Source organism: Alnus glutinosa, chromosome 1 (genome assembly GCF_958979055.1).
Source record: "Alnus glutinosa chromosome 1, dhAlnGlut1.1, whole genome shotgun sequence".
Taxonomy (NCBI): domain Eukaryota; kingdom Viridiplantae; phylum Streptophyta; class Magnoliopsida; order Fagales; family Betulaceae; genus Alnus; species Alnus glutinosa.
In genome coordinates, this window is record NC_084886.1 from 38,809,615 (window position 1) to 38,820,870 (window position 11,256).

Below are 11,256 nucleotides of genomic sequence, written 5' to 3' on the forward strand. Positions count from 1 at the left end.
TGAATAAATAGCATGACTTTCTTTCCACCTTTGCTGGTTATAATTTTGTTGTAAAGATCAAATACTCTAGGAACACTAGTGAGGCCTGCCTAGTAGGATATCTGGATGAAAGCTCTTCAGCCACATTTGTCGTTTCATGTAGTTATTCTAAAAACGGTTGTTAGTTCAGGCCTTGAAGGGCTTTTTTTTTTTTTTTTTTTACATTTTTCCCTTTGAATTATCATTATAATCGAGATATAATGGAGATGAGAGAAATTAAAGTTGAATTCATTCCCTCCATAAAGTTGATAGCTGATCATATGACCAATGGATTGTTCCTAAAAAATTCAGAGGGCATGTAGCGGCAATGAAATTAAAAAACACGTAGGTAATAGTTACATAGGTTAGTGGATAGTCAAAAGGATCCTAGGACTTCTGGATGAGTAGACTTACGCACTTATGCCTAATGGGGACATAATTAGTGCTTTTTAAGTTTTGCTTAGAACAACTTTTGAAAGTATTTTTTAAATTTCTAAACGCAATTACATTGATGAATCCACTTATCTTAAAGTTACAATACTAATTATATATCTTAACCAAGCGGGTTATGCAACAGCAAATTGATCTTACCATAGAGACAAGGTATTTGAATAATTCATTCATAGAGAATTTATACGAGTCTTTTATTGTTTACGAAAAAGGAAATAAGATACATAATTGATTTGGGGTTTCCTTATGAAATGCACTAGCCGTTGGGTGAGTTGCCTTGTTGAGAGTGCTCCCATTTTGGTTAACGTTGGTCTGTTCATTACTTACGACGGAGATCTGCTTCCTCTACTGGAGAACTCTGCAAAGCAACAGTGCAAGAACCATTAGAGATGCAGTACCAGTGACTGTGACTTTGAATCTAAATCAAGTAATTAAACTCTTCAAATCAGCCATAATAGTCTTTGATCCATTAAAGAAACTATTATTTTTTATATATCTCTGGATTTGTATGTGGTTTCATTACTATATTTAGAGGATAGACAAAATACAGTTTCAGATTTCTCACCAGAGGAGCCCCCTCGGCAGCTCTTTCAGCCAAGTAGGCACAAGGATTGAAGAAATCTCCGTACGTCTTTGACCATTCCTCCAATCTCGAATATATGTATTTGGAACCGAGGGAATCAGCCCAGTACATGATGCCTCCTCTGATCAAATGTACCCCAAAAGATTTAGCAAGAATTGGATGGAGTTCGGTTCAGGAAATTGCATAAAACTACTGAAAAGTTGCAAACCTGTAAGGTGGGAAACCCATGCCTATAACAGCAGCAATGTCAAGGTCTGCCGCTTTGACTGCAATACCTTCATCAAGGATTCGGCAGGCCTCATTCACCACAGGAAAGAATATCATTTCCACAATTTCCTTTTCTGGTAAGTTCTCTAGCTGTGTTCAAGTTCATTTTCAAAAAGATTAGGAGATTGGAGAGAGGAGAGAGACTTCTGTATTACCACTAATACTATACTACTCTTCAGAACAGAGTTCAGAAATCACAGAGAGAGAGAGAGAGAGAGAGAGAGAGAGAGAGAGAGACCTTAGGGTCAATGGTTACACCAGAAATGCTCCTTGACTTGTCAATATATTTTTCTAATTCAGGATCCGGGCTAGCTTCGATTTTCTCATCATAGACATAGAACCCTTTGCGAGTAGTCTCGCCTGAAACAGAGTGCATGGTAAACCATGAAAGACTTGAAGATCCATACTAAATTTGAATAGACTTAAATCAATAGGTTGACCACTTTGTTATAATATAATTCAAATGATTAAGTTTAGATAAGTGATAATTTAACTTGGTATCAAAGTCAGGCTACAATTCATCCTCCATTTTAGTTAAATACTTCACGTGTTAGGTCTCACTTCATAAAAATGAGTTTCAGCCCACATGTGAGGGAGATGTTAGAATAAAATTTAAATGATTAAGTCTACTATTTCTTATTACTTTAAGCTTTTGGGATAAATAGTAATTTAATATGTCAAACTTTGTCTCCCATTTTAATTAAATATTCAATATGTCGAACCTCACTTATTGAAAGATAGTTTCCTATCAACTTAAGAAGCTTTTGGTATAAATAGGCTATCATTTTTAACAACAAACTTATACCTGCTCTCTTTTCCTGCTGCATTAGTGGGATAAGCATTGATTTATAACTTCTCTCAGGAAAATTGTGAACAAATGGGGTGCCAGTTGCGATTGCAAAATCAAAACCAACCATGTCAGCCAATCTGCATGGACAAAACAAAACATAAAAGCCAGATAAATGCAAGAAATTAGATCATATTAAGAAGCAACAATGAGATACAGATGACTGGGTTATGATTCTCCTATAATTAAACCTGAAAGGGCCCATTGGCATTCCAAACTCAGTAATTGCCCTATCAATCTGATAGGCATCTGTGCCACGCTCGACGAGCAAAGTAGCCGCTTGTGCGTACGGGAAGAACATCCTGTTGACAGCAAAGCCTGGGCAATTTCCAACCACGATTGGAGTTTTCTTTATCTTTTCCACAACATCCAGCAAGTCAACAATCACTTGGGGAGACGTCTGCCTAGTGCGAACAATTTCCAAAAGTGGCTGCGTCGGACTGCATGGAAAGCATAACAAAATGGTTAATTAAGCGAAACAAATTGCAGACAGAAAAACAGCAGGGAAAATATGCTCCAACAATAACGGTAAATCTAGTACTACCTAAAGAAATGAACTCCAACAATCCGATCTTGGGACTTTGTCAAATCCCCAATCACGTTCAAGTCAACTGTGGAGACGCTACTCGCAAGTATGCAATGTGGTGGGCAGTACTTTTCAAGATCGGCAAAAATTTGTTGCTTTAGAGAAAGATCCTCAATAGCTGCCTGTTCCAAGCATCAACAACAAATACTGAACACTTTCTTCTCCAGTTTCTGAATAAACAGCAATGACAAAAAAATCAACATGCATTGTGAAGTCAACTACCTCAATCACCATGTCAACATCTTTAAAGCTTTCATAGTCAAGGACACCCTCGAGAAGTGATATGGCTTTCTCAAAGTCCTTCTCAGACATTTTCTCTTCCTTCACACTGCTTTGCAAATTGGCTGAATAAACAAAAAGAAGATTAAACAAGAACCAATTTGAATTCTGTCTCTATTAGAGTAGAAGCGCGCTATAATAATCTTAATATAGGATTCTAGCCTCACCGTACCTCTGACTCTACCAATCCCATCTTGCAAGAGCTTGTCATTTTCTTCTCTCAGGATAACTGGATAATTACCAAGAATCAATGCTGTTGCTATTTCGGACCCCATTAGTCCTCCACCAATGATACCAACCTTATTCACCCGTCTTGGCACTAAATCCATATCTGTAACCCCAGGTACCTGTTTAAAGTGATGATCAGAAGTGAATATATTGAAGATATATGCTCTGGCAATCACAATTTATTATTTTTCAAACCTTAGACGTTCCACGTTGAGCAAAGAGGAGGTGGACTAGACTCTTGGAAGTGTCAGAATACAGAAGTTCTTGAAAAGCTTCTGCCTCCTGCAGCCAGAGTGAGACACAGAATCAAACAGTTGAAATTTGAATGGAACTGCTGTTTGAAGGGAATTAAGTAAAAGAAGAGGGAGACAGACATGCACGGACCTTCCATAGTCCAGCGCGGGGACCGGAAACTATACCCTCTTCGATGACATCAATGCAAACGAATGGGTGTTGGACATTGGGAGCCTGTTTCTTGGCCTGAGCTCTTGCAAACTTGAGTATTTCCCTAGCTTCCCCGAGGGGCTCTATCTTGTCGGTCTTGTGAAGAGTAACAACCCATGGTCTTCTACCGTGGAAGATATCCAGGGCCCATTGACGTGCTGTGTTTACCAACTCATCAGCTGAAACGATGGCATCCACAAGACCCAGACTTTGAGCTTCCTCCGCTTTGACTGTTTCTGACTTCTATTTAAGCAAACCCCAAGATCGAGGAGATAGAGATGAGAGATTATTGAAATTTATGAGGAGCCAAAGCAAAAGAAAAAGACAAATTATAATCACAGCATATATACCAGCATCATATCAAGTGCCTTTGGGAGACCAACAAGACGTGGAAGCCGCTGTGTACCTGAGAGGCATGCCAGGAGCAATGAATTTCATCAACAACATTAATTTTTCTCATGATCATTCTTTTCTCCATTGAACGTTGAGTTATATCAACTTATCAAGGCGTAATTAATTAAAGAGTGTGTGTCAAAAAATTATCTGCAACATGGATACTCAAATCATATGGGCTGGAAACACCATTCGTTAATTCTGCTATCCGTCTGTTGCTTAACAGCGTCTAGTTGCTGACTATAATTAAGTTTATAATCCTATATGAACATCATGCATCATCATCATCCCAAAACAAACGATTTTAAAAAATAGAGTTTAACGTTTGTAAAATTACAGTTTGTCCTAAGAATATATATATGTTTATTTATTTTAAAAAAACATTTATATATTTAAATACATTGGATTTTCAGGTTAAAAAAAAAAAAAATCAAGTCCAAAAATAAGGGTTTTTTTTTTTTTTTTTTTTTTTTTTGGGAACAACGACTACAAAGTGACCATATTGGGCCAAAATAGGATGAAATGTTTTTTTCTTTCTTCTTCTTCTTTTTTTTTTTCTTTTTTTTTCTTTTTTTTTTTTTAAAAAAAAAAAAAAAAAGGGCTAAAAATGTCTAAAATAAGCCAAAAAAAAAGACTCAATATTCAAAATGGTCTCAAAATACCAAATTTTGTAAAAATTCGGTTACCGATGTAGATGACCTGGTACCAACCAGTAATCGGCGGTTAACTGTCAGTTATTAAATAACTAGTTAACCAGCTATTCTGGTTACGGTAACCAGTTTTAACCAATATCCGATAACCGTAACCTGGTTTTTCTCCTACTTTGTCCTTTAAAATCGTGCATTTTAGAAAACGCATTCCTTGTTTGTGATTTGAAATGTAGAATTTTTCATATTTTCAAATAATCAGCTTTTAAAAATGTACTCCCAAACAAACAAAGTTTTCACACCAAAAAAAGAAAAAAAAAAAAAGAAAGAAAAAAAGAAAGGAGAGAGAGAGAAGGGCAAAGTCGGCATACCTCCAAATCCAGGGATTATTCCAATAGTCAGCTCAGGCAACGCTACTTGTGCAGTGGGGGTTGAGATTCTAGCATGACATGCCTGATGTAGCAAAATGATGAATATATATATATATATATATATAACAGTAAATTAAATAAAAATGAAAAGAGATCGAAGCTAGTCCAAAAGAAATGGCAACACATGTATACCATTGCAATCTCTAAACCTCCGCCTATAGTAAGGCCATCAATGGCAGCAACTGAAGGCTTATCCGCAGCTGAAACACAAAGGAAGCAGTCAAATACACAACATTTATCTTCTTTGAAGAAAATCCAATTATATATATATATATATATATATATACACACAACACACACGTACCTTCGAAAATGTCAGTAATAACCTCTACGGCGAGAAAGCCAGGCCTTTCTTCTTTCTCGACTGGAAATACATAACTTAAACGTCACTTCATGAAACAAGGGAATACTACTACATTTATGGCGGAGAGAATGGTAATTTTTGGAGAGGATTCGGTTGTTAAGTTTCGGAATTTTATTTTTATTTTTTTTTCCAAAATTAAAATAATACTCGGATAGTCGGATGTGAATCATGTGATATGAGTATCCAGTCTTATTCTTTTTTAGTTTACGGAAAAATATATATAAAAATAAAAAAATAAAAAAAAAAATAAAAAAAAAGAAGAAGAAGAAAGGCAGCATGCATACTCTTTCCCGCTTGAATTCCCTGAAGAGCTGCAACATCAAAGCCACCAGAAAAATTGCCCTTTGCGCCTGCTCCAATAATTACAGAAGTTATATATATATAAGAGTTTAGATTAATTCATATATATCTTTTATATATATATATATATATATGAGATTACAGTCACCTGTAATCACGATTGCCTTCACATCATCTCTTCGTAAGGCCTCCTCAAAGTTGTATTTTAAACTGCCTACCACTGAGAGGAGACGCACAATTAGAAAAATAATTTTGATAATAAACAAAAATTCTATTTAAACCTCAAAAATATTAATACACCCAAATTTCGTAAAGAAAATATAATTTTCCTCAAATCACTTTTCTCTATATTTTTTTTTTTTTCTGGACCGAGAAAACTGGTTTGTTCAAAGTATACAACCCACATATAAGATTGACATGTATTTATTGACAAGTTTAATAACTTGTGCTTCTCACATGTTTTTTTTATAACATTAATAAAAAAAAATGTGTTTATTTTTTACATATTTAAATGACACATATTACTCTTATATGTGAGTTGTATAAAATTTCTTACAAATCAATCGGTAGGAAATTTATCATTTTTTTTCTCTATATTTTCTTCTTGTGACAGTTGAATTAAATACTTGGGAAGAATTTTTTGTCTTTTAATTGTGACAGTTGATCAACCCGAGCGAATGAGATATGTCAAAGCAAAGTAGAATTAAGTGCCTATTGCTATTATGAAGTTGGCCGTCTACGTCTTTTACTGACGACAGCAAAGTTATAACAAACCATACTTTTTCATTCGAAAAATTACAACCTTTTTTTTTTAACTTTAAATCACATTTTATTACTATTTAAAAAAAATACTCTTAAAAATATTTACTGAACCAAGCCATAAATATTTGGTAACCCCGTTTTCCTCCCCTCCTCTTATTTTTATTTCTCTAAAAACTTATTTTCATTTTTCTTAAAAAAAAAAAGAAAAAAGTCAACTTTAAAACAATTTTTGTTTTTCAATTTTTTATCACATTAATATTTTTTTATCCAAATAAAAAAACTCACAACCAAAACAAAACTTTTATCACCCCTGTCTCCTCATTGGATGATACCATCGTACTACTCTTTGATACTAAAAGAGTGGTAGGTCCTTCCTACCAATTTTTTTTGAGGTAGTGGTAGGTCCTTCCTCATTACCCTATATTATAGCCACTCTAGGGTAATGGAATCTTTGGTAATAAATGATTGTGAAACTTTTGTTGGATCATTAATAAAGAGCGATTGATTTGATATATATATATATATATATATATATATATATATATATATATATATATATATATATATATATATATATATATATATATATATATTTAAATATTTTTTTAGTAATAATTTTTTTTATTTGAATAGTAATAAAAAATAAAATAAAAAATAAATATTTTGAAGTTTATTATTATTATTTTTTTATTTAAAAAAAAAAGAAGAAGAAAAAGAAAATGGAAGATAATTACCAAACGATGTTGTTCGGGTAGCTATCGGCCGGCCTCAATAATTTGTCAATTTTGTTTTTATTTGAATTTACTTATATGTCAAACTGGCATGTTAGAGCATTCCAAATGATTAATAGTGTGTTTGAATGTTGAATTTTTAAAATCATAATTGAATTTTTATTCTGTTCGTGAATTTTAAGATTTGACTTTTTAGAAAAAATTAAATAAAATATGATTTATTGAAAAAAAAAATTGAATAAAATATTATATGTTTTTAAAAAAGTTGAATAAAATATGATTTATTTTAAAAAAAATTAAAATCAAAATCATATCCTGTTTTCAAAATTTATTTGCCAAACACATTTTTACCTTTAGGCTAAAATGACTAATTAATTTACTAAAAAGTCCCTCCATCCAATTATGTAAATTAAATGCAAAAAACATTTGTGATGCATGAAGTTGTCCTATTCACACATGTATCACACATGACTAATTAAATGATTTCGGTATTTCTTGTTTGAAAAAGCGTTATAAGGTTACATAAATATTAAAATGATTGTGTGTTTTATGTTTTGAGTTGTTTGTTATTATTTTTGTTTTAAAAATTAAAAATAGAAAGGAGGAGAAAATAGTGTTATCAAACAAAAAGCTTATATATCTTTTGTTTTGAGAATAGAATTAGATTCCATGAATAATTGAAAATCACTATCTAAATAGCTCACCAATGAAAAATGATGCAACAATAAGAGAGTAATGTTAAAGTTCACATTTTCATCTCACAACAATTAAATTTACCTGTTGTTTAATTTCTTTTTTTTATCATTAAAATATTGTCATGGGAGTTTGTAAAAAGTGAATCACTATAAAAAAGAAAGTATATTTAAATCTTCTTTTTCTTTTTTTCTTTGCATTCACGTGAAACACGGGAAAAGTGTATGTATCGGAGTTTTTTTTTTCTTCGGATGTCAGTACTTTCTGGGCGTTAATTTTTATACGCTAAGAAATGAGTGTTCAATTTTTTGAAATCTAAATTCAATTATAATTTATTGCACAAATTTCAATGCAAAATAAAGTTGAAAAATATGTTTGAATAGTTTGACTTTCTGATACAAAATTAGTAAAAATAGCATAAAATTTGATTTGTTTTTGAAAATTTGCAAATAGCAATAGAATTTGTTTTTGAAAAACAATGTACCCAAACATCCCATAATTCTCTGACATTTTTTAATATAAGTCAAGAATTGAAAATGACACATGAATTAATTCTCGGCATTTTATTATATACGTCAACAAATGGAATGACACGTGGATTATTCCTCACCGCCTCCCTCTCTCTATCCTCGACACCACCGCTTGTCCCACCTCGACGCGCCCCCCCCCCCCCCCTCCCCCCCTCTCTCTATCCTCGACACCACCGCTTGTCCCACCTCAAATCAATAAACAAGAAATAACGCTTTTATTTAATTTTTTCTAAACAAATTAAACATTTTTTTTTCTCTTTTTTTCGCTTTCTGTCTCCTGCATCTCTCTCCCAGCAAAAGTCATCAGCATGAAGAACACATGCAAACGTTGATGGTCGAACCAAGAACACTCACAACAACAATAAAAAGGTTATATATATATATATAATAAAAAAATAAAAAATAAAAGATATGGATAAGTGGGATTAAGAAAGATCGAGTACCATCAAAGGAGAGGGAATTAATCGGAGGGTTGATGAAGGTTATGAGAGCCACCCCATCAGCTCCAACCTCCGTGAACGTTCTTCCTTCAGCTCCGCTACCCATTCTCTATCTCTCTGCTATATCTCTCTCTCAACGGGCGATGACTACTAATTAACTTAATCGTTCGATCAACACTGCCACTCGTTGGGGTTATTTATATTAGTGAAGTTGACGTATATGAACGACCGACTCCAGATGGTGACGTATCCTTTCGGATTGCATGGAAGGCAGCGGGTAATGAGCCTGTGGAAAAAATCGCAATGCTCTGCATAATTGCATTTGACCCGTAGTTACAGCAAATTCACCAGCCTGTCTTGGATCATGCGATATGCCCTTGAGCATGCTGCTAAGTTCGAAGTTCTACAATTTTAAATCCTGTACGGCCATTAATGTCTCAACTTATCTAACTTTGCAAAATTCAAAGTTTTGAAAAGTCAATAAATATTATAAGAATAAAACAAGAATTAGAAGAATCCCGTTGGATTCCGCAAAAGTTGGCCACATGAGAAAAACATTAGTTTATGTCCACATGCATGATGCAAGTTGAGTTTATGGATCCTCTTCGCCCACTTCTATACCTGCATTAACATCTATGTAATTGTGGTGTTGCCACATTTACATAGGCAGATTAATGAGTCCACGGTCTCAATAAGTATAAGGAGTTACTGAGCATTTTCAAATATGAGCCATCTTTTTAGAAAATGTCTCCAACATGGTGATTATAATAACAACTACAATAAGTTTACCAAAAAGAATCATTTTATATAATTCATAGCTGATAAAATAAGCATTGTAGAGCTGTTTAATAATACATAATAAAATTCACTTATCTTTTTAGTGACATTTCTTTCATATGTATGGCTTTATACATATATCAATATACATGGTACTTGCATCTCATAAAATGTATATAAATATAAATTAATGAAACACTTCAATAATCTCAAAACATATAAATCATATTATTCATTTTATTAATGACTGGACTCATCGCATTTCTATAAATCTAAATGATCGTTCCTTATAAAAAAAAAATTAATAATCCTACAGCTCTTGTAGTGTTCCTTAAGACTCTAACCAAGTAAGGCTAACTTTTACGGTCCTAAGAGCATATTGCTCTGATACCAAACTGTAGCACCCCGCCTTTACTTAATGAAAGATGAAAGTGAAAATCTCTAATCTCTACTAAGCACGACTAACTCAACCTCAATATCATTTGAGTTCATATGTCTCACAGCATTTTTTTTTTTTTTTTTTTATTTCTATAAGATAACCTCCATAGAACACATCAGAGCTGAAATGATGACTTCTATATTATACAGATTCGTACCATGTATATTGATATATGTATAAAGCCATACATATGAAAGAAATGTCACTAAAAAGAGAAGTGAATTTTATTATGTATTATTAAACAGCTCTACAATGCTTATCTTACCAGCTATGAATTATATAAAATGATTCTTTTTGGTAAACCTATTGTAGCTAGGGCTGAGCATGGGGCGGGGGGCGGGGATGCCCTTTTTTGGCCCCGCACCCCGCTAAAATCTCCTTGCATCCGTGCGGAACGGATGGTGATGGGGCGGGAATGCATGGGGCGGGGATCCGCGGGTATGCGGGGATCCCCGCGGGTATAGAACATCTAAAATTATTGTAAGCAAGCAAACAATGAAAGAATTTACAGGAATGATTTCACCCAATTTTCCAATAGCAACACATCAGACACCTTCAAACAAACCATAAACAAAGAAAAAAAATCTAAGAACCCATTTCCATAAACAAAGAAACACAATCATTCAAAATCATTGCCCTTTGGATTTTCCTTTCTGTTTCTCTTCCACAGACGCCATAACATGACACAGTGAGAAGCAAGAAGCGAGAAATACCTCGTAATCTGAATGTTGGCACACAAGCTAACAACCTTTTTGAAATAAATTTTATTAATGACTGGACTCATCGCATTTCTATAAATCTAAATGATCGTTCCTTATAAAAAAAAAATTAATAATCCTACAGCTCTTGTAGTGTTCCTTAAGACTCTAACCAAGTAAGGCTAACTTTTACGGTCCTAAGAGCATATTGCTCTGATACCAAACTGTAGCACCCCGCCTTTACTTAATGAAAGATGAAAGTGAAAATCTCCAATCTCCAATCTCCACTAAGAACTACTAACTCAACCTCAATATAATCTGAGTTCATATGTCTCACATTTTTTTTTTT

At 33.5% G+C, this 11,256-nt stretch overlaps 1 protein-coding gene across 1 annotated transcript; it reads right to left on the reverse strand.

The window, feature by feature from the left end:
- Positions 1–624: 624 nt before the first annotated feature.
- On the reverse strand, positions 625–9,179 carry LOC133880664 (glyoxysomal fatty acid beta-oxidation multifunctional protein MFP-a-like). Its single transcript, XM_062319648.1, has 18 exons — positions 8,997–9,179; positions 5,986–6,057; positions 5,822–5,887; positions 5,478–5,537; positions 5,306–5,373; positions 5,114–5,195; positions 4,053–4,108; positions 3,643–3,945; positions 3,454–3,540; positions 3,203–3,377; positions 2,974–3,095; positions 2,710–2,873; positions 2,357–2,605; positions 2,124–2,245; positions 1,557–1,678; positions 1,260–1,408; positions 1,034–1,172; positions 625–826 (listed from the first exon to the last, which is right to left on the reverse strand). The coding sequence occupies exons 1-18, from the start codon at positions 9,097–9,099 to the stop codon at positions 788–790; spliced, it is 2,178 nt and encodes a 725-aa protein (XP_062175632.1). The 5' UTR covers positions 9,100–9,179; the 3' UTR covers positions 625–787.
- Positions 9,180–11,256: the final 2,077 nt, after the last annotated feature.